Source organism: Takifugu flavidus, chromosome 4 (assembly GCF_003711565.1).
Source record: "Takifugu flavidus isolate HTHZ2018 chromosome 4, ASM371156v2, whole genome shotgun sequence".
NCBI classification, from domain to species: Eukaryota; Metazoa; Chordata; class Actinopteri; order Tetraodontiformes; family Tetraodontidae; genus Takifugu; species Takifugu flavidus.
Genome location: NC_079523.1, coordinates 580,257 through 604,786, shown reverse-complemented (window position 1 = coordinate 604,786; position 24,530 = coordinate 580,257). Strand labels below are relative to the sequence as shown.

Sequence of the window (24,530 nt, the reverse complement as noted above, 5' to 3'; positions counted from 1 at the left end):
GTGCATGTGCTTTAGTCAGGAGGTGGATGGAGTGCAGGACACTCCTACACATCTATACATCTACTCATCTATACATCTACACTCCTACAAATCTATACATCTACACTCCTACAAATCTATACATCTACTCATCTATACATCTACACTCCTACAAATCTATACATCTACTCATCTATACATCTAAACACATCGTGTTTCTGCACTTTTCACCTCTGTGGTGCAGCGGAGGCTCCGGCCAGCAGGGGACGCTGTTGTCAGCTCGGACGTGGATTTAAAGCTTTTATCGGTTTATAGTTGGGATAAAGTCCGTCAGACACCAAAGATCAGCCTAATAAGGGCTCTAAAACATTCCGGGTCTTTATCAATCTCTCATCTCGTCCTAAAGCTGCTGTAAAAGTCTAAATATCAGTTTTATCTGTTTTGTTCTCGTCACGAACACGACGGGAGAACAAATGTGGTGAATTCTCCTCTGACAATGTTGATTTTCTTTCATTTTCCCTTTTTAATAACCAGATTTATGGTGTAATCTGTGTTTTCCATTTTATCTCCTGCTTGTTTCCCTCAAACATCAACAAATTTATTAATTTATAAAATAATAAAAACACTACCTTATTTTAAAATGTATTAGAGCAGAGGTGTCAAACTCAAATACCCAGTGGGCCAAAATTCAAAACTGGGACAAAGTCACGGGCCAACGTTGATATTTATTGAAAAAATCTTCCTCCAGCTACAACACGGAACCTTTTGATATGGACCCAAACTAGTTTTGCTCAACAACTGAACACAACACAATATATAATTTATTATTGCACACATGCAAAATCGAAATTCAAATAAAAAAAACACATCACTGGCATTCATTTCTTCTCTTTTGAATTCCAACAGTAATCTTTTGCCATTGTAAGTTAATGTAATGTAAATGTGATGCCTTTTCATCTCTTCTACTTCCTGGTGCCTTTGAGTCATTTCCAGGTGTTTGTGCTTGTCTTGGTGTTGTGTTTTATAGTGTTATCGGTTGTTGTTCTCCTTGTAATGAACATTGGCTCCACATACAAGACAGACGGGTCCGTCTACATATCTGAACAGACATTCTGCCTCCGACCTGTTCAGAAAGGAACTATTTTCTGCCTTTAATCATTTTTCAGAGGGGTAGTGCCAGAATTAGCATTAGCATATAAGGTCGCAATGACTACTTCCTCTCTCTTGGTGGTTGGCAAGCCACAAATTGGTGCATTACCACCACCAGCTGATGTGGAGTGTGGATTTTCACACCAAAACACCAGCAGAGAATTCTGGTATTTGTAGTATTAGCACATGCGCTTTAACAATACCGATGGCCCAGCTCTAATAGTCAATTAGAATGGCTTTGTGGGCCAAATATAATTATACTGTATTGCAAATTTGGCCCACGGGCCAGAGTTTGACACCTATGTATTAGATGATCAATTATATTTAGAAATGGCGAAATCAATTACAGGAAAACAAAAGTTTAGAGTTTAATTTTAGTTTAATTACATAAAATAGGAAAACAATTATGGTCTCTGGTCTTAGAATTGCCTCATTTATGGTTGTCATGGCAACATGGGGAAGTCATCAAGAACGTGTTCTCATCAGTGTTGGCTGATATTTAAATATTGTAATTAACAAGTGTTGAAAGAGGAGCAGATCAAGAGTCCAGGAGGAGGAAAATTCTGTCATCATGGGAGGGTGTGTGGGTGTGTCTGTGGGAGGGTGTGTGTGTGTGTACCTCCATTTCCTCGATGGCATCTTTCATATGATGTGATATATTAAAACGGTTTAAATGAAGGTTTGAGTGTTGTTTTATTGGCGACGGTCACGATTTTATCTTCACTTGAGCGACACATCAGGCCAGTAGCTCGTTGAGGAGCGTTAGCTAGCTGCCGTTTCTAGATCCGTCTGAAGTGATCTTTACCTTTGACTCGGTCTCTGACCGACTGGATCGAGTTCTGCAGATTTCGTAAAGGTACACAAACACTTCCAACACGAACGTCTGAACTCATCTTCAAAGTTTGAAACTGAACGTGCTGCGTGTTGTGGAACCAACCGCAGCGCAGTAGCGGGGGACACTGTTAGAAGACGGACCCACAGCTACTTCCGGCCCGACCCCCTCATGCAGCCGCACCAGGAGCTTCATAGTTTTGGAATCTTGAAACTTTAATGTGCTGTCGGACAAATGTGATGCTTTTGTGTTTCTGACCATTTTAAAGGTTGGAAAATAGATTAAAACGTAGATATGAACTCATAAATATAATGTCGGGATGTTGAACGAGGTGTTCAGAGTGAAGGAACCAACACAAACTGATTCTATTATTTTATAAGGGACTCTGGACCAGCAGGTTCTGGTTCTGGTTCTGGTCTCCCTCAGTCTGGCACATCTCCCTTTATGGCTCCATGTTTGTGATTGTTGTATCTTCATATGTGAACAGAATGAATCTGAGGTGTAATAACAGTGTAAAAACCTTCCACTCTCTCTTGACCTGACAAATAAGACATTTCATTTAATGAATAGATTTTATTACATAAAGAAAAAGCAGGTATATTTTCATGAAAACAGCATTTGAATGAAAGGTGGCAGAGAGCAGAATATATCCTATATTTTCCATACTAAAATTTCCTTTTAGCTTCTCAATTGGAAAATGACCAGAATTTTCCATATATGATTTTAAACCTTTATCATGGATCAGTTCCTTGATTTAGCCTTTCAAAATTATTTATTACACCTGATTAAATGTATTTAACTGACTTCCATAGGTTTTTACCTTTCAACCTGCTCCATCACTTTGGTTCACAATCTTGGGATTTAAGGCTTCAGTTTCTTTCAAACTGTAATTAATTCGTCTTCTTAAACAAACTGAACAATAATTATTCAAATTAAGGAGATTAAAAAAATAACAGAATTTTCTGGATAGAAGGTGAAACATCTTCAAAAGAGAACAAAAACAGTCCAGTCGACACGGAAAACTACCTTGAATAGAAATAAAGTTAACCAGTGTAGACTTTTATATAAAAAAAAAAACCCCAGTAAAAATGTATTTTAAAAAAGTACAGCCTCTGACAAAATGAAGCAAAAAGTATAATGGATCATTTTCACATAAGCTGCATTTCCAGTAATTCTGAACACCGACAGCAGGGGGCAGTAAAACGGAGCCAATCATGAACGGACCCACGTTTCCCTCAAATTACGATTATTAACAAATCATTCAACTTTTAACCATGAAAATAAAGTAGCAACAGACAAACAATAAGTAACAGTGCCATGAGTCCCAGCTGAAGCTGTTTAAAGTATAAATTAGCTGTTTATTCCTGCGTCAGATCCATAAATAAAAGCTTCCTGTTTCCTGTCACATGACCAAAATCTCCCGTTTACACTCCTGTAAAATTCCAGAATGTTTGAAGAAGTCAGACATGAGGTGAAGTTGGACTCATTTTCAAAAGGAGCTCTGGCCCAGGTGGGTGCAGCCCATCAGTGGCTGAGAGCTGGGAATATGAAATGGGAATGTTTTCAGGAATGATTACAGCAACATCAGCTCCGGCTGCTGCGGAGCGTTCAAATACATCTGTAACCAACAGAACCTGTGGTGGACAATCGGACCCGTCAATCAGACCCAGGTGCCTGGTTCTCCAGACGACTCAACTCCTGGTTTGTAGCAGGTGTGCAGGCGTCAGTGGTGGACTGGTTAGAAGCTGCTGCCAGTTCACCAAAAGACAGGAGAGATCACAGCATTTCATTAGAACCAGCACCTCCCCTGTTTGGTTCTGATGCTGCTGAAGAAACACAAAAGGCAAATTAACGACACCGTCGGCTTCTCTGTGGTGGCGAAGAGCAACAAAATGATTCAAGCAGCTTCCAGCCTCAACCATCAACCATCACGTAGGTGTAATTATTACCTTTGTGACAGCAACGCTTTACGAGAACGATGACTAGGACGACAATAACTCCACCTACACTAACAATAACTCTAACGAGCACGCCCGTGGACGACCCTGAAAGAGAGGGAGGAGTTAAAGAGGACGAGTCGTCTCCGTTTCTTTCTCTCCGTTTTCATCTTCTCTTCATTTCCTCTGAAAACGTGAATTTTAACCATTTCAGAGTTTAAAACCAGGCTGAGTTTCCTGATTAATTCCTGGTTTAATCAGTTGCTGCAGGTCTGATGGGCTGTTAAAGTGATGACGTCATCACCTGGAGGCCTCAGCTGATTGGCTGAAACTCACCTGATGGGAGGAGTTAAAGGCACCTTTAAAGCTCCTGTGAGCACCTGAGCTCTTTCACGCTTTTACCACCAGCGTTCAGCCGCTGACGTCACGCTGGCGCCAGTGTCACCTGTGGAAACACCTTCCTGTGTGTTGGGTGGAGAAACTCACCCACCAGAAGGGAAATCTCAGATCGTAGGACTGGAGAAGAACGTGGAAATGTGCAGGTGTAAATCCCGCTGTCGCGCACTTCGGCCTTTTTGATCCTGATCGACGCGTTTCCCAAATCCAGAGCTTCTGGAAAATGAGCGACTCGTCCAGTGAACTGGGGGCTCTGGCCGCTCAGGCCGCTCCCATAGGTGCTGCCCCAGCTGTAGACGAAGACTTCCACGTCGTCGTCTTTCTTCCAGTCGAACACTTGGTCCCTGACGCTGCCGGAAGCGCGCGCAGTTTAACACGACCTCGCTGTCTTCCTTCACCACCATCCTGATGCGCGTCGGCTCTGGAGGATCAAACAGCAACGTCACTCTCACACCTTCACACCTGAGCCGGAGCTGCTGCTGCTCCGGGGTCACTGCGACTATGACGGGCTCTGGGGGGGCTGCAGGGCCCCCTGGCACCAGCCCAGGTCCCCGGAGACGGAGCCAGGTTGCTTCACAGGCGGAAGTTCGAGTCCCGCAAATGATCTGAAAGCTTCTGCAGGATGGAGACGCCGCCCACGCACACGCACGCACACGCACCCGTCTGCAGGAGCTATGACGCAGCATCTAAAGTCCTCACCAGCCTCGAGCTCGGGAACAGCTTTGATCCGAACGCTACAAACTCTAATCACTATATTGATCCGTGCGAGGCGGGAGATGCTGAGGCGCGTGAGCAGCCGCCTCCTGCACGCGGAACCTCCAACACCTCGCATCAGATATATAATCAATCATCAATAATCTATCAAAGCCGCCTCCACGGTGGGTTTCTCAACTGCCGACGTCAATTCTGAACACCGACAGCAGGGGGCAGTAAAACGGAGCAATCATGAACGGACCCACGTTTCTCTAAAATTACGATTATTAACAAATCACTCAACTTTTAACCATGAAAATAAAGTAGCAACAGACAAACAATAGGTAACAGTGCCATGAGTCCCAGCTGAAGCCGTTTAAAGTATAAATTAGCTGTTTATTCCTGCGTCAGATCCGTAAATAAAAGCTTCCTGTTTCCTGTCACATGACCAAAATCTCCCGTTTACACTCCTGCAAAATTCCAGAATGTTTGAAGAAGTCAGACATGAGGTGAAGTTGGACTCATTTTCAAAAGGAGCTCTGGCCCAGGTGGGTGCAGCCCATCAGTGGCTGAGAGCTGGGAATATGAAATGGGAATGTTTTCAGGAATGATTACAGCAACATCAGCTCCGGCTGCTGCGGAGCGTTCAAATACATCTGTAACCAACAGAACCTGTGGTGGACAATCGGACCCGTCAATCAGACTCAAATTCCTGGTTCTTCAGAAAACTCAACTCCTCGTCTGTAGGGTCAGTGGTGAACTGGTCACAAGCTGCTGCCAGTTCACCTAAAGACAGGAGAGATCACAGCATTTCATTAGAACCAGCACCTCTCGTTTGGTTCTGATGCTGCTGAAGAAACACAAAAGGCAAATTAACGACACCATCGGCTTCTCTGTGGTGGCGGAAGAGCAACGAAATGATTCCAGCAGCTTCCAGCCTCAACCATCAAACATCACGTAGGTGTAATTATTACCTTTGGGACAGCAACGCTTTAGGAGAACGAAGACGAGGACGACAACCAGCACAACTAGAAAGAGATTAACTCCAACTACACTGACAATAACTCTAACGAGCACGCCCGTGGACGACCCTGAAAGAGAGGGAGGAGTTAAAGAGGACGAGTCGTCTCCGTTTCTTTCTCTGTTTTCATCTTCTCTTCATTTCCTCTGAAAATGTGAATTTGAACCATTTCAGAGTTTAAAACCAGGCTGAGTTTCCTGATTAATTCCTGGTTTAATCAGTTGCTGCAGGTCTGATGGGCTGTTAAAGTGATGACGTCATCACCTGGAGGCCTCAGCTGATTGGCTGAAACTCACCTGACGGGAGGAGTTAAAGGCACCTTTAAAGCTCCTGTGAGCACCTGAGCTGCTGCATCAGGAGACCTTCATCACCATGGAGACACCAGGTCAGCGCCACCATAAACACCACTGTTGTTTCATCATCATCATCATCATCATCATCATCATCATCATCATCATCATCATCATCATCAGTCATTAAAACAACCTGTCAGCAACAGCATCATGACGGCCTGTTGCCATAGCAACAGTCTATCAGCATCACTCACTGGACGACACTTTAATCTGTTTGACGTCTTTTCATCTTTTGTTCGTTGCTCAAAATTAAGTTTTAGTTTGAATGTGTTCATTAATCTTTAATAATCCCACAATTAAATATCATAATTCTGTTTTCTGAGGAATTTCCCCACATAAAAATAAATATTTTGTGTGTGTGTGTGTGTGTGTGGACCAGAATAAAATGACCGTTAGTGATTCAGGCTCATCAGAACTCAACGTTTCCGCCCTCTGACCCGTTAATATAAAACATTTCCCAACAACGACCACGATCATGAAGAAATTAACCGAGTTTAATCACTTTTACCAAAATCCCATCTGACCTGTCCTGTAATTAAATTAAATTAAATTCCCCTCATGTTCTCTGCAGCGCCCCCTGCTGGCCACCACAGCAGAGACTCTGAACAATGTTGGATTCTGCTGAATTCTCTGGATTTTGGTGAAAACTGGATCATTTGAGATGATGTCACACAAGCTTTGATGTCACTCATTAACAGGCCAATTTATAATCTGACTAATCTGTCGTTAATAAGCACAATAAGTGTTAAACATGAGGATCAGAGGAGGAACACAGCAGCCGTTGTCACGCTGGTGCTCGTCTGACCGCGTCATCGTTAGAAAGCTCTAATCTCCCTCCAGGCTCGTCGTGGGTGCTGATCCGAGGACCATCGGGTCCAGAGACACTTCTGAGAGACTTCATGGAACCAGAACGTGTGGAGGATCCTGGCAGAGCTGCACCGGTCAGGTGAGTCCAGTCACGTCTGACCGGTACCAGCAGAGCAGCTGCATCACCTGACTGGGACTCACAGGTGTGTCATCACGCTATGATGTCACATCCTGTCTGCTGCGCTGCAGCTTCCTGTGCAGTCTGATGGAATTTTACTGCCGTTTGTAAACAGTTTAAAGTATTAAAATAATTACAAATATTAATTATTAGTAGCCGTAGTGTAAATCCATAACTCACCAATGGGAACGAAGGTAGTTGAGCTAATCTGGTGACACACGTCCTCCTGTGTGACCACACAGCTGTAGTCGCCGCTCCTGCTCACGTTGGCTCTGACAGTGACGTAGAAGCGTCCGTCTCTCTCTTCAGACTCTGTCTCCTGAGCAGGAAGGACACGTCCAGAGCTGTCCTGCCACTGGACGGCAGGTCTGGGATGAGCTCCTTTAACCTCACACAGCAGCAGCGCCCGGTCTGGTCCTCCATCAACGATCCGGATCAGCGGTTCTGGAGAGGCACCTGTGAGCATCCACAGTCACAAATGGGTCATTAAAGAAAATCAAAATGGAAAGATGATCTTTGAGGGGAAATTAAGGGCTTTTAATTGTTTAAATGTAGGAGAAAACTCCAAAGTAATAATTTAAAATCCTATTAAACATTAATTCACACCTGAATAAAAGTAAACACCTTAAACTCTTGCATTGATTAAAATAGAAAACATTAAAATGAATTTGCAATTAAAATGGTTGAAATGGTCAAAATATCACATTTAATTCCCCTTTATCACATTAACAAACGCATCAAACAATCTCATCTGTTTGTCTGTGTAAAAACAGGAAAACTTCATTTAATCCGACCTTTTTCCAGGATTCCTGCACTCACCTTCTCCCGGTGGTCGAACTTTTAAGATGCACTCTGAAAGGCAAAAACACAAAGGACAGAATGTTAGAAATTGTGTCTGAAATTAGCAACAGGTGACATTTAGAAAAAAAGAGCATTAATATTGTCATTTAGACACATTTAAAGTCGTAAGGAAACAACATTGTGACATCTGTTTCACAGATCAGACTGTTTCATAGAAGCGTTGTGTTGTGATTTAATTCTATATTTCAGCTTCTGCTCATCTCCACATGTTTGTAGCGTGATGTTTGTTCCAATCTCCAGTGTAAATATGTAAATGTTGCTTTGTGTGTGCAGACTGTTGCATTTGTCTTCTGCTCCCGTCGGATTAGATGCAACTTCGGAACATTAAATCCTCTTTGACTCTATTTAATTTCCTTTTGTCGTATTTATATTATCTTCGCTCGCAGGTATTTGAACCTACCTGTCCGGAAGGGGCGTGGCTTAACTACGGTTTAATCACAGATGAATTATTGCTTCACTAAAGGATCCTAACCAGTCTCGGGCACTGATATAATGTCTGTTCTAGTCCATAAATGTGGCCCATCCTCAGCTCTTTCACGCTTTTACCACCAGCGTTCAGCCGCTGACGTCACGCTGGCGCCAGTGTCACCTGTGGAAACACCTTCCTGTGTGTTGGGTGGAGAAACTCACCCACCACAAGGGAAATCTCAGATCGTAGGACTGGAGCAGAACGTGGAAATGTGCAGGTGTAATTCCCGCTGTCGCGCACTTCGGCCTTTTTGATCTGATCGACGCGTTTCCCAAATCCAGAGCTTCTGGAAAATGAGCGACTCGTCCAGCGAACTGGGGGCTCTGGCCGCTCAGGCCGCTCCCATAGGTGAGGCCCCGGCTGTAGAGGAAGACGTCCACGTCGTCGTCTTTCCTCCAGTCGAACACTTGGTCCCTGACGCTGCCGGAAGCGGAGCAGTTTAACACGACCTCGCTGTCTTCCTTCACCACCATCCTGATGCGCGTCGGCTCTGGAGGATCAAACAGCAACGTCACTCTCACACCTTCACACCTGAGCCGGAGCTGCTGCTGCTCCGGGGTCACTGCGACTATGACGGGCTCTGGGGGGGGGGGGGGGGGAGGGGGGGGCTGCAGGGCTGCTGCTTTGATCCGAACGCTACAAACTCTAATCACTATATTGATCCGTGCGAGGCGGGAGATGCTGAGGCGCGTGAGCAGCCGCCTCCTGCACGCGGAACCTCCAACACCTCCCATCAGATATATAATTGTTGACATGTGATGTCATACGTCACTGCACTGTTCTGTGTAAATGTGGGTTTGTCAATAAAGTTTCCGTTGGTTCCGGTCCAATGGTGACTGAGTGATAGGTGTGATTTCTTCCTCTGTCGAGAATACTAATAACGCAAGTTATTCCTCGCAATGACTGCGCCACAAGCGCCAACAGGTTATGGGCCCAGGCGAAACGTTTACATACACTTGTAAAGAACATAATGTCATGGCTGTCTTGAGTTTCCAGTTATTTCTACAACTCTGATTTTCCTCTGATAGAATGATTGGAACAGATGCTTCTTTGTCACAAAAAACAATCATGAAGTTTGATTCTTTTATGACTTTATTATGGGTAAACTGAAAATGCAACCAAGTCTGCTGGGTCAAAAATATACATACAGCAATGCTAATATTTGGTTACATGACCCTTGGCCATTTCTACTTCAATTAGGCGCTTTTGGTAGCCATCCACAAGCTTCTGGTTGAATCTTTGACCACTCCTCTTGACAGAATTGGTGCAGTTCAGTTAAATTTGTTGGCTTTCTGACATGGACGTGTTTCTTCAGCATTGTCCACATGTTCTCAATGGGGTTTAAGTCAGGACTTTGGGAAGGCCATTCTAAAACCTTAATTCTAGCCTGATTTAGCCATTCCATTACCACTTTTGATGTGTGTTTGGGGTCATTGTCCTGTTGGAACACCCAACTGCGCCCAAGACCCAACCTTCGGGCTGATGACTTTAGGTTTTCTTGAATAATTTGAAGGTAATCCTCCTTCTTCATTGTCCCATTGACTCTCTGTAAATCATGCATAATACTACCACCACGTGCTTGATGGTAGGCATGGTGTTCTTGGGGTTAAAGGCCTCACCTTTTTCCTCCAAACATATTGCTGGCCATTGTGGCCAAACAGCTCAATTTTTGTTTCATCTGACCACAGAACTTTCCTCCAGAAGGTCTTATCTTTGTCCATGTGATCAGCAGCAAACTTTAGTCGAGCCTTAAGGTGCCTCTTTTGGAGCAGGGCTTCCTTCTTGCACGGCAGCCTCTCAGTCCATGGCGATGCAAAACACGCTTGACTGTGGACACTGACACCTGTGTTCCAGCAGCTTCTAATTCTTGGCAGATGTGCTTTTTGGTGCTCCTGGGTTGACTCTTCACCCTCCTGACCAGTTTTCTCTCAGCAGCAGGTGACAGCTTGCATTTTCTTCCTGATCGTGGCAGTGACAAAACGGCGCCATGCACTTTATACTTCCAAACAACTGTTTGCACTGTTGCTCTTGGAACCTGCAGCTACTTTGAAATGGCTCCAAGTGACTTTCAAGTCAATGATTCTCTTTTTCAGATCTGTGCTGAGCTCCTTTGACTTTCCCATTGTAGCGTTTGTGGGTGTTTTTATCCAATGAGCCCTTTTTAAATGGCCTCAGAGAAGTCACCAGCTGTAGTCACTCATGATCACTCACGAGAAGTTAAGAGGCCATGCTATGAAGCTCATGTCATTGACACAACTTTCTAAGTCTCCAAAATTGCTCATTCATGTTGCTGTATGTATATTTTTGACCCAGCTGATTTGGTCACACTTTCAGTTTACCCATAATAAAGTCATAAAAGAACCAAACTTCATGAATGTTTTTGTGACAAAGAAGGATCTGTTCCAATCACTATATCAGAGAAAAATCAGAGTTGTAGAAATAACTGGAAACTCAAGACAGCCATGACATTATCTTCTTTACACTTTACAAGTGTATGTAAACTTTTGACCACCACTGTAGGTAACCGATGGGTGAGACTGTGTTTTGACGGAGACGAGCGAAACTACGAATTATGGGAGACGAAGCTGTTAGCACACATGCGGCTACTGGGGCTAAAAGAAACTCTTCTAAATGAACCCGCCACCGACAACGTGGAGGCGGATATCCTGAAGAACCAGGAGTCGTATGCCGAAATGATCCAGTTTTTGGACGATAAAAGTTTGTCCCTTATTATGAGAGAGGCGGCTGACAACGGGAGAAAAGCCCTTAAGATATTAAGGGATCATTATGCCGGTAAAGGAAAACCCCGTATTATAAGCCTGTACACCGAGCCAACATCCCTGCAGAAAGCGGTGAGTGAAAGTGTCACGGACTCTATTATCCGGGCTGAGACGGCAATAACAGCTCTAAGAAATGCTAACGAGACCCTCAGTGATGGGCTCTTGATTGCCATGGTGTTAAAAGGATTACCTGAGGCCTATAAACCATTTTCCATCCATATCACTCAAGGAGATGATATTCTAACTTTTTCCGACTTCAAGACAAAGCTAAGAAGTTTTGAGGACACGGAAAAGTTTCGCACGGTTTCTGAGGACAACATCATGAAAGTGGCTGCACCTGTCTCAGATTGGAGACGCAGAGAGAGAAATGCATGTCCAGAGATTACATGTTACACGTGTGGCGAGAAAGGACATAAGGCGCGTGTATGTCCAAATGAGCGCCAAGAAAGGAAGACACAATGGTGTGGATATTGTAAAAGTTCGACACACAAAGATGCATCGTGTCGACGCAAAAAGAAGGATAACATAAAACAAGCAGCAGATGACATCTGTGAGGAACAATCGTACGCATTTAAAGTGAGTGAATGTCAACTTGGCCTGAAGCACAGGGGACTCATGGTCGACACTGGAGCGACTTCGCATGTAATAACGGATGTACAAAAGTTCCTTAAGTGTGATGAGTCATTCCAGGCCCAAAATCACACAGTTGAACTGGCCGATGGCACGAGAACAAACGGTGTGGCGCTGAGGAGAGGCGACGCCGAGGTGACGCTGGTGGATCGCGAGGGGAAGAGGATGAAAGCCACGCTGAAGAAGGCGCTCTACGTTCCGACGTATCCACAGGACATTTTCTCCGTAAAGGCGGCGACGACCAATGGAGCCTCAGTCAACTTTAGAGAAGGCCACAGTGAACTCATCCACAAGAGCGGGACCAGGTTTGACATCAGAGAGTACAACAGACTCTATTACTTGAATACTGTAAATGATGTAACTGATGAGTTGTAACAGTTGTACTGATATTCAGACATGGCACAGAATCCTCGGCACTGTAATTATGAAGATGTTTGTAAATTACAGGATGTCGTAGAGGGAATGCAGATTAAGGGTAAAGTGGATAAATCTTTGCTGATGTTGCTCCTTATGGAAATGTGAAGTGTGTTAGAACAGACAACGGCACAGAGTTCACAGGAAAAGAGTTCCAAGCTTTGCTTAACAAAAACAGCATAAGACACGAGTCCTCCGCACCGTATTCACCACATCAAAACGGCACCAGAGAGAAATTGGCGAACCTTATTTGACATGGCGAGGTGCATGATCATAGAAAGCAACCTACCAAAAGAGTTATGGACGTACGCTGTAGTGACTGCTGCGGTGATACGCAACAGGTGTTTCAATACCAGGACGAAACAAACCCCTTTCTTCATGTTGACAGGAAAGAAACCAAACCTGTCCAAGATGAGGATTTTTGGTTCTACATGCTTTGCATATAGACATGACAAAAAGAAATTAGACTCACGATGTGATAAGGGAATTTTTGTGGGATACGACAAAAATAGTCCATCGTATCTAGTCTATTACCCAGATACAAAGAAAGTAATGAAGCATCGACTTGTCAGGTTTGCTACAAGAAATGTTGCTGAACAAGAAACCCAGACTGATCTGACAATAATTGGCGATGATGTTGACAGAAGAAGAGATGAGTCTACCATGCCAAGTGCAGATTTAATGGAAGAAGAGAAAGAAATTTCTCTGACAGAGACTTCTGATGAACAGCAAATTCAGATAGAGGGAGGAGGTTGCGAGTCTCGATACCCTAAAAGAGAAAGAAAACCACCGTTGTAGCTCTCTGATTATGTATCTGAAATAAGCGACCAGATGTTAACAGAGGATATTGACTATTGTTACAGAACATACGATGTGCCCCAAACCTTCAAAGAAGCTATTAGTTCATCCAACTCAGATGCTTGGGCTAAAGCTATGAAAGAAGAGAGACTCTCTTAATGAAAATGATACAGTCACATTGACTTGTCTACCAGAAGGTAAACATGCAGTGGGGGGTAGGTGGGTCTATGCCATCAAAAATAGTGCTGATGAAACAAAGACCTACAAAGCAAGATATGTTGCTAAAGGTTATAACCAAGTGATGGGAGTAGATTACAAGGAAACTTTCTCTCCAACAGCAAATCTGACTTTGATTCGTGCTTTGATGCAAGTGGTAGCACAACATGATCTTAATGTACATCAGATGGACGTCAAGACAGCATATCTACATGCTCCCATCGATCGTGAACTGTATATTGAACAACCCGAAGGTTTTGAGCAACGCTCAGACATTGGTGAAAGACTCGTGTGTAAACTGAACAAATCACTGTATGGCTTGAAGCAATCCGGTAGGAATTGGAACCTGATGCTAAGTAACCACCTATGGAAAAATGGTTTTGTGCAATATCCAGCCGACCATTGTGTGTACACTAAGCAAGCAGGAAAAGAGAGAGCAATATTAATAATATGGGTCGATGACCTTATTATTGCTGCAACTAATGATGAATTACTATCCGATACCAAGAAAACACTTGCTGCAAAATTCAAAATGAAAGACCTCGGAAAAATAAGACATTGTTTTAGGCGTTGACTTTGAACAGGGTGAAGGAGTTATAAAAATGAGCCAGAGCAAATATATCAGTAAGGTACTGGAAAAATTTGGAACGTTTGACTGTAAATTAAGGCCTACACCATGTGAACAAAAGCTCGATCATCACAGTGAAGCTGATCCAGTTGATGCAAGGATGTACCGTGAATTGACGGGAAGCCTTATTTACATAATGACATGTACAAGACCTGACTTATGTTGGATAGTGAGCAGATTATCACAGCATTTATCTGAACCAAATGAAAAACACTGGCTAACTGCCAAACATGTACTGAGATATTTGAAGGGAACAATGGATCACAAACTTTGTCATGGAAAATCGAAGACAAACCTAAAAATCAGTGCCTCCAGCGACTCTGATTGGGGAGCCGATTTGAATGACAGGAGAAGCACCACAGGGTTTTGTGTGAGCTTAACTGACAGCGGACCGACTATTTCATGGAAATCTAAGAAACAGGTCACTGTTGCCTTATCAACATGTGAGGCTGAATATGTGGCGTTGGCTGCAACCACTCAGGAGAGTCTGTATCTGATACAGTTAATGAGTGAAATAGAAAATGAGTGTATGTTGACACCAGTTACCATCTTTGTAGACAACCAAGGAACAATTGCTCTTTCCAAAGATCCAGTGAGCCGTCAAAGGAGCAAACATATTGACATTCGTTATCATTTTGTTCGCTCAGCTCTGTGATGGAAAGATAACAATCAAATATTGTCGCACAGAGAATATGGTCGCCGATATCATGACCAAACCGATGACAAAGTTCAGGATGGAGAAATGTGTTAAATATCTGTTCGGTGTGTAAAGCTATAGACACATACATTTATATTGGTGAAAAAAATGTATGTAAGAATAGAAGTTGTTTATAAGCTGCATAGTCTGTATAGTTCGAGATCAAGTGGGGGTTTTGACATGTGATCTCATACGTCACTGCACTGTTCTGTATAAATGTGGATTTGTCAATAAAGTTTTGTGTTAGTTCCGGTCCAATGATGACCGAGTGATAGGTGTGATTTCTTCCTCCGTCCAGAATACTAATAACGCAAATTATTCCTCGCAATGACTGCGCCACAAGCGCCAACAATAATCAATCATCAATAATCTATCAAAGCCGCCTCCACGGTGGGTTTCTCACCTGCCGACGTCACAGCGAAGCAGAAGAGGAGGCACGAGACCCACAGCTCGTGCATGGTGTTGGAAGAGTGAGGTCACCGCCACCGACGGCGGCGCTTTAAGGGGCCTCGTGCCTCCTCTCACACCTGATTGGTCCGGAGCATTTCCGCTCTCCGCCGCAATAGAAGCGAGTCCGAAGTCTCCGGTTCCCGATATTCAAAGCGGAAGTGATGAAATTCACCATCATCAAAGAAAATGAGGCTTCAATCAAACTGTAATCTGGGTTTTATTGTTGCAGATTCACCACTTCTTCAACCTCCTCCTCTCTGGTTGCGTCGTTTCTTCACAATTCTGTGATGGGACATTAAAACTCTGTCAGTTCCTCCTGAGCAGACAGAGGAACTCATCATGGGGAGGAACCTTCTCCTCACCTCCACAGTTCTTCAGGCTCCTGAACTTCCTCCACACCCTGATGATGTCACACATTTGGACCCGGTTCAGATCAGATTACAGTAAACAGAAAATTCCAGTAACAATCATGTCAGCGTTTCTGCGCCGGTCCCACGTGTAATAAATCATCTATAACAGGACAGATCAGCGAAGCCAGGATTGAGCTGCTCACCTGTCCGAATTAGTAATGACTGGTCCCAGTTTAGCCTCAGGGGTCAGATAACAGGTGGATCCTCCTGCGGGGTCGAGTTAGGATGGAATCATCTGCAGGAACAGAAACAATCGGGCGGGAGAAGAACCTGGTCCAGAACATTTGACCTGCGACACTCATCTACACATCTATACATTTATATATTTACTTCTACTCATCTATAAATCTACTCATCTATACATCTACAATTCAATTCAATTCAATTCAATCTTTATTTATATGGCACTTTTCATACACTGGGCAGCACAAAGTGCCTCACAGAGGATCAAAACAACAAAGAGAAACAAGAGAATCAAGAAAAAGGACACACACACACACCCACACACACAAACAACCTCAGACATGGCTGGGCACCGAGACCTGAGGCGAAGGAGACGCCACCTTTGGAGGCCCACCAGGCCGAGGGAGGTCACGGTCCGTGGCCACAGGTGGTACCGCCACAAAGACCAGCCCGACCCGGACAGACCGGAGGCTCCACACCAAGGCACAGAGCCCCCTAACCCCCCAGGCCAGAGCTGTCCACGGGACAGCACCCCCAGCGGTAGACCGGAAACATCTCCCAGCCTGGCAGGCCCCATGAGGAAACACCATGAGGAAACAACCATGAGGAAACACCATGAGGAGACACCATGAGGAGACACCATGAGGAGACACCATGAGGAAACACCATGAGGAAACACCATGAGGAGACACCATGAGGAAACACCATGAGGAAACACCATGAGGAAACACTATGAGGAAACACCATGAGGAAACACCATGAGGAAACACTGGAGCTAAAAACTGAAGGACTGAAACAGTAAATGGGATAAAAGGTATAAAAGCTAAAAACTGAGAAACTAAGAACTGAGGGAGTAAAACAGTCAAGTTAACTGAGAAAGCAATTGAGGATAAACTGCACAGGCTACTTGGAACCAGAAGAGGAACGTTGGCTCGAATCACAACTCTAATGAGGGAAGTTCACAGTCCGAGCACTGAAGCTGGTAATCTGCCAACAGTGCAAGAAATAATGCAGGATAAGTTCAACGCCAGTGTGCTGGACTTTAAAGAGATAAATAGGCAAATAGGAGGTCTTTTGTCTGAAGATGAGAAGGAGGCTGATATTAAGAACTGGTTTGAGCCCAAAATGATGGTCATCAGTGAGTTTACTGAAGAAACTGAAAAATGGATGGAGCAGGAGATTTCAAGCTTCCGCCCACAGACCAAGAACAGGAAGAGATTGGGCCTGAAGATGGTGTATCACAAGTGGGGATAAATTCCAACCAGCCTATAAACAAGAATGGTTCCCGTGCGGTGCGTTCAACTGTCATGTCTACTCATTCATCAGTTTGTGCTCTTGAAGAAGCCAAGCTCTGTGGTTTAGTGGAACGTGGTGTAGTTTTGCAAAAGAAACATGAGCTGGAAATGGAGGAAGCGCGTATTAAGGCTGTGAAAGAGAGACTGGAACTAGATGCAGTCTAAAGTAATCTCGGATCCACTTTTTGGTGACCTACAGGGCAAAAACACATCTACAGCAGGAAAAGGCAAAGAAAATGAGAAAGTGGTCAAGAGTGTATCAAAAGGAAGTAGCTTCGCAACTAATATGACAACAGGAAAGAAGAGTGCAGCTACAACACTGAAAGAAAGAAACTCAGCCAAAACAGGAAAGGCTTTTGAAACACCATGTTTATTTTGTCAAGGGAATCACACTTTGGAATCTTGTAGCAAGATCAAGGATGTACCAAACAAGGAACGTCTTGATGTATTGAAAACGAAGGGATTGTGTTTCGGGTGTTTAAGACGGGGGCATATTAGCCAGAACTGTAAGAAGAAAATAATATGTAAACAGTGTTCACGGAGACACCCAGACATTCTTCATCAGAATGAGGAGACTAGGAACACCACATCTGAGACCAATCAGGGTAATACTCAGAATAAAGAGATGTCTGTAGTTCCAGGTTCAGCCAAGCAAGAGGTGTGTGGATACACTGGGGCCGGAGAAACGGACTGCTTGTTACCCGTGGTTCCTGTAAAGGTGAAGTCCCGCAACAGTGGAAGGTCCATAGAGACATATGCCTTTATGGATCCCGGGAGTACAGCCACGTTCTGTACGGAGGACCTCAGGAAGAAACTGGTGCTAGTAGTGGACAGTTCATCCCCACGAAGCACGTGGATCATGGGAAGAATAGTACAAACTTTCCCTGATTCCAGTGGAACTGTTGTAAGGGTGAAGTTTTGATCACCCGCGCTGTTCGTTCACTAGACTCAGATCAACCACACAAACAACAGGAGTTCCTTGCTAGGGAGAGCTGAGCAGCAGTTCAAGCTTCCTCTGTCAACTCTGTTCGTCTGCTGCTCGCTCTCTTTTATTGGAGCAAACAGAATGGGTGTCCAAACAAGATCTCATATCTCATTGTCCTCTCCTATCTTAACAAACTTCTCTTATCTTGACCAACAGGATACATCTGGATGCTGGGCTTGGTTGTAAGCAGCATCAGTACTTTTACAAAACACTCTCATGTTCTTCTTTTGCTGTCAACATTCCTCAAACACTCAAAATCTACATATCATAGCATTTAAAGATAATACTAATAACAACAATAACAATAATTCTTCTCACACTGTACGTCGTGTGAAGTTGCAGACAAAAACAGCACCCTGGAGAGGTCTGTGCAGAAGTTATGCCTTTTGCAGGAAGCCATGTAAACACAATGGACAATATGTAAGAAAAGATTTATTTTAGTTAAGAAAGATTATTTCTATTCTGTTAATAGTTTTAATTTGATGGCTCTTAGTTTTGAGTTAAATTGATAATTGTGTAATCTTACAGTTAACCCAGTTAGGGGCCGGATATGTAAGGAAATAGAATCTAAACGAACAGTCAAGTTAACTGAGAAAACAATTGAGGATAAACTGCACAGGCTACTTGGCACCAGAAGAGGAACGTTGGCTCGAATCACAACTCTAATGAGGGAAGTTCACAGTTCACCATGTCCATCACCCCATGCATCACCTGGGTGTGAGATACACCCCTGTGTGTCCGCCACAACATTATTTTAAAATGTGTTAGATGATCAATTATATTTAGAAATGGTAAATTTAATTACAGGAAGCCAAAAGTTTAGAGTTTAATACAAGTTTAAGTACACAAAACAGGAAAACAATTATGGTCTTAGAATTGCCTCATTTATGGTTGTCATGGCAACGTGGGGAAGTCATCAAGAACGTGTTCTCATCAGTGTTGGCTGATATTTAAATATTGTAATTAACAAATGAAACAAGTGTTGAAAGAGGAGCAGATCAAGAGTCCAGGAGGAGGACAATTCTGGCATCGTGTGTGTGTGTGTGGGAGGGTGTGTGCGCGCGCACGTGCGTGCGCCTCCATTTCCTCAAATTGCATCTTTCACCACTCACATCTGGGCACCAACTAAGAGGATCACTGAAGCCTTTAAATCTCTGTACTGTCTGAGATATGTGATATATTAAAACGGTTTAAATGAAAACTTCAGAACTGAAGAAGCCTTCTGGATAGAAGGCGAAACGTCTTCAAGAGAAGAAACCCAGTCCAGTTGACAGAGAAAACTACCTTGGGTTTAAATGAAGGTTTGAGTGTTGTTTTATTGGCGACGGTCACGATTTTATCTTCACTTGAGCGACACATCAGGCCAGTAGCTCGTTGAGGAGCGTTAGCTAGCTGCCATTTCTAGATCCGTCTGAAGTGATCTTTACCTTTGACTCGGTCTCTGACCGACTGGATCGAGTTCTGCAGATTTCGTAAAGGTACACAAACACTTCCAACACAAACGTCTGAACTCATCTTCAAAGTTTGGAACTGAACGTGCTGCGTGTTGTGGAACCAAGCAGCAGCGGGGGACACTTTTAGACACTTTTAGGTTCTGTCACGGACCAGACGAGAACCCAAATGCGACAGCAGAGTTCGGCTGAACACCGCTTTATTGTCAGAAACAGACAACAGACAGGATTCACCGGGGAGCAGGCAGAACAGAATAGTCAGGAACAGGCAAGGTCGGAACCGGGCAGGCAGGCAAACAGGAATAGGCTGGAAAGTCACCTGAACAGGAATAACGATCCGGCAGGGAGCAGGTGGGCCTCCGGGATTGAGAAGGGGGCTCATTAGAGTCCTGATGCACAACAGGTGCGCGGGCGAAGCGACCCGCAGCTGTGACAGGTGCACAATCTTGGTATTTAAGGCTTCAGTTTCTTTCAAACTGTAATTAATTCGTCTTCTCAAACAAACTGAAAAATAAATATTCAAATTAAGAAGATTCAAAAAATAAGTAAACAACAGAATTCTCTATTTTAAAAGAATTTCTGAAGAAGCCTTCTGGATAGAAGGTGACATATTCAAAAGAGAACAAAAACAGTCCAGTTGACTGTTGAATAGACATAATAAAATTAACCAGTGTAGACTTTTATGGTAAAAAGTAAACAGTAAAAATGTATTTTAAAAAGCAAAAAGTACAGCCACTGACTAAATAAAGTAAAAACTAAAATAGATCATTTTCATATTAGCTGCATTTCCCCAGTAATTCTTGTTAGGGAGAAAGGGATCAGTTCCCCTCCCGCGCTGTTGCCTTCAGAGGAACGAGACGGAAGCTTCAGTTTACTTGCTGCGAGGGCAACCACACGTCTGCAGTGTAGCTACAGCGTGTGAGCCTTGAACAGTTTATTTTATACTAGCACACAAACATGTAAGGGTACAGTAAACGTATGCATAAGCATCACATGATAAAGCATAAGCGTCACATGATAAAACAAAGCATGATATATACAAAAGGAACATATAAGAAAATGGGGGATGGAGTGTCACAGGATGGTCAGGTTGCCCCCTGCTATCCTGAGGTGATAGAACATCAGTTAAAGCAGGTCAGGGTTCTGGTCAGGAGTGATAATAAGCGCTCACAGCATTGCTATATGAACAGTTTGAACCGAACATTCCCTCCTCTTTATCAGGAACTGAGCAGAAACATCCATAGTTTACATTTTGAAAAGCATTTTCTGCACACTACTTCATAAAGCATCAGAATTTCACTACTCGTGTCGAGAACCGGTTCTTTACTGTTGGAAAACATTAGCAGATTGGAATCAATCTTCAGATTTTAACAATTAAAATCACATTCAATCTAGTCTTCAGCAATCAGAATCACATTCAATTGGGTATGGGAAAAGATCTGGCCAGTGGTATTCAGCATCTTCCTCTTCTTTCTCATCACCAGCCTTGTCGAGTAGAGGATAGCTGGGCCAATTGTGTGGTTACTGGTGAGATAGCTGTGGTTATTAAACGCTTAACAAGAGGACGTATGCAGGGGATACAACAACAACCACACAGTGTCAACATTGCAGACAAAATTGCTAAGAAGGTTAACACTGATGTTACCAACATCTTGTATTGTCCAAAAACATTCATCCAATTATCCCATAGAGGCGTCAACTCCAGAGTGATCTTTCATCTTTCCGTTCAGGATCCGGAGGCCCTCTATGGCTTGGGTGAGGCTTCCATCTGAGGCGGTGTTGTTAGGAATGAATGTGCAGCAATGTTCTCCAAACAGAGCGCACACTCTTCCCTTCTCAGCCAACAGCATGTCAACCGCGATCCTATTCTGAAATGCTAAGAGGGAGGTAGCAGAGAGCTGGCTATGAACAGCTTCAAACCCACTTTGTGTCCAGTTACCTGATCGTTGCACATTGTCGTGGATATAGTTGATCCTATCCACATTCTTGTTTGGGGTTACTGGAAATAGTGCTGAAATCAATGGGAAATTTTCAAACCCTGCTGCTACCTGATTAGTTAATTTATACTCATCAGGGACACCTCTTGGAATACCAATAGCATCTATGTAGGTGGGATCGTTCTCAGATTGCCATGTGAATCTCTTGCTTCTGTGCAGATGGCTGGCTGCAGTTGGACTGAACTGCATTGCCAGCTCAGAGGTAGACATGGGGAATACAGAAACAGGCATTAGTAAAGTGGCTAAGGCGCATAAGCCTGTGCGTCTCTTAGGTAGGGCATCAAACAGCCTTTCATCCCCGCACCACCACCAGATGTTGTTGCGCAACACAACATGATGTGTTGTGACGTCCAAATCCATTGTGGTCGCACACCAGGATTCCTCTAACTGGCCTATTCTGTCCCCGTCACCTGTAAGGGTTATGCAAGAGAAGTTACCAATGGCAACCTTGTTAGAAAAGATTAGTTTTCTTTTCTCTGCAGTAGTTAGTGGGAAAAAACTGATCCAGTTGCTGCAGGCATCATTAGGGTTAATTTTCATCATTAGCTCAATAATACAATTTGGAGGCACCATGCTTGGTGTAACTCTGAGAATTGGTCTGGGGGCTAAACACACTACACAGTCCGTTTTAGATGCATTTGCTGCTTGTTCTGCCATTAAAGCCAGTTGTTCACATCTGCAGAAATTCAGTAAGAACTTGGAACAAATCATCTGTTGATGTGTTTTCTTCCAAATTATAGCTCTGGACATCTGAGCTTTGCTTGCTCTGCCGTTAACGCTTGGCAGTTGACATAACTGGAAATAGAAGTGAGGATCTTGCCCAGCGGACCATGCCCAGGCCAAGAAACCCCAGCACCCTCCCACTAGACCACTGGGATTTAGGGTTTTATTCTGGCTTAAGTCAACTTCAACTATAAGGCCCGCAGATGTCCCCTTTACTGAGAATAGTGGTCGTTGGTGTCTGGCGGCCTTGGACGTTGAGTAGGAGGACCAGTCTTGTCCTGGTGGGTCCGCTGTCAGTGTTCCCCAGCTGGTGTCCAGCTGATCATTGGTCAAGTATCAAGGATAATTGTTCCCGTATTGTACTGCGTTCTCTCCCCCCTCTGCAGTCCTGTCCATGGGAAAAGAACTGTGGTCTTGTTGTTGGAAGCTACACATATCCGTAGAATAGAGGAGTGAGCTGTGCCATTGCTGCACTGAGTACGATCTGTGACTCCTCCGGTGTTGCGTTTTTCTCGTTGGGCTGTCGGTGGGGTCCCCTCCTCTACTCGTCCCTCGCTGGTTGGTGAGAGCTCTGTGAATGGGGCTGCTCCCAGAAGCAGCAGGATTGCTCCCAGGACCACCTGAACCAGACCCATGCTAAAATTGAGAGTGGTTCTGCTGATTTCTTCACCTGGTGAGAGAGACGGGTCTGGCAGGGGTTCGATGGCCTTGGAGTGACTTTTGTGGATCCAAGATGGTCTCTCAGCGATCTTTACTGCAGTAGGAGTGGTCAGGAGAACCTGGTAGGGCCCCTCCCAGCGCGGAGAGCTCCAGTTCTTCCTTTGCAGGACCTTGATCAGGACCCAGTCACCAGGCTTGAGGTTCGTCTGTGGGGACAGAAGCAGAGGTTATCGGCAGACGACTACTAGACATTTGAGCTTCTTTGCTATTTAGCAGTTTTCTCATCCACTCTGCTAGGGTGGTCACATGGTTTGCTTTTGATATTTATATTATTGAAGAGGGAAAGGTCGGCCATGCACTGCATCTCGAACGTGTTAGCTGTTAGCCTGATTGTGTAGGGGTAATCCTCATCCAGAGCTTTACCAGAGATAGACAGTCTGGCCATGCTCTCCCTGTTTCTTCCATGGTTTTCTTCAGTCTGTTCTTTATGGTTCCATTTGTCCTTTCTACTAGTCCTGCACTCTGGGGGTGGGTATGCACAGTGATTTTCAGCTTGAACCCCAGCGTTGTGGAGCAAAGGTTCATCACTTCATTCACAAAATGGCTTCCATTGTCTGATCTTACGGTCTGAGGTATGCCATAGGTAGGAATGTAATGTTTGCAAAGGCTTTTCGCCACTGTGATTGCATCATTGCGTTTTGCAGGATAGATTTCTACCCATTTGGAAAATGTATCTATTATCACTAGGCAATACTTGCATCCTTGTGATAATGATAGTTCAATAAAATCCATGTTTATTTCCTGGAATGGATGTTGTGGTGCAGGAAACTTGCCTCTCGTTGGTCTCATGTTTCCTTGTGCATTGTGTTTGCAACAGATTATGCATGATCTGCAATAGTTTTGAGCAAAATCTGAACACTTGATGGTGTAGAAGTGTTGGTTGACTCTATGTACCATCCCTCCTCTTGAGACATGGGTCAGCCCATGGCTCACTAATGCTGCTGTTTTGTACAGGCTTTTTGGAAGGATCGGTTTGCCGTCACTTTTCTAGAGGCCATCACTTTTCTGAGATCCTCTATTTATCCACTGTTTCAGTTCTGCGTGTGACACTGAACCTTGTGAGTCGTTCAAAATGTCTAAGTCTACTAGAAACACCTCTGCGCTTCACACTTATTTAGGTCCTTTTGCAGCCCTCTTTGCGGTTTGGTCCGCAAAGTTGTTTCCTCTTTTTGGTGTGCACGACATTTGCAAACTGCTAGTGCAGAAGGAAGCTGGGCTGCATCCAGCAGTCGCTGCAGAAGTGCTACATGTGTAAGGGTTTGACCTTGTGACCTCTGGAACCCTCTGTTTTGCCATATCTTTGCAAAATGGTGTATTGCTCCAAAAACATACTGACTGTCAGTGTAAATAGTTAGTTCCTATCCTTCATACCTCTGGCACGCTCTCAGAACTGCAGACAGTTCTGCCACTTGTGCTGAGCAGGAAGATGGAAGTGCTTTAGCTTCTAACACTGCATCTGACGTGGTTACAGCATAGCC

At 44.1% G+C, this 24,530-nt stretch overlaps 1 protein-coding gene and 1 long non-coding RNA gene across 2 annotated transcripts in view; both read right to left on the bottom strand.

The window, feature by feature from the left end:
- Positions 1 to 24,530, bottom strand: part of LOC130523864 (hemicentin-2-like) — a 174,734-nt gene that overhangs the window by 61,716 nt on the left and 88,488 nt on the right. The window contains exons 11-12 of the mRNA XM_057029467.1: positions 8,165 to 8,197; positions 7,526 to 7,801 (exon numbers count right to left, since the gene is read on the bottom strand). Coding sequence (XP_056885447.1) covers positions 7,526 to 7,801; positions 8,165 to 8,197 — 309 coding nt within the window. The remainder of the gene's footprint in view (positions 1 to 7,525; positions 7,802 to 8,164; positions 8,198 to 24,530) is intronic.
- Positions 15,487 to 16,473, bottom strand: LOC130523871 (uncharacterized). Its single transcript, XR_008950033.1, has 2 exons — positions 15,842 to 16,473; positions 15,487 to 15,688 (listed from the first exon to the last, which is right to left on the bottom strand). It is a non-coding gene; the product is annotated as an uncharacterized LOC130523871 (long non-coding RNA).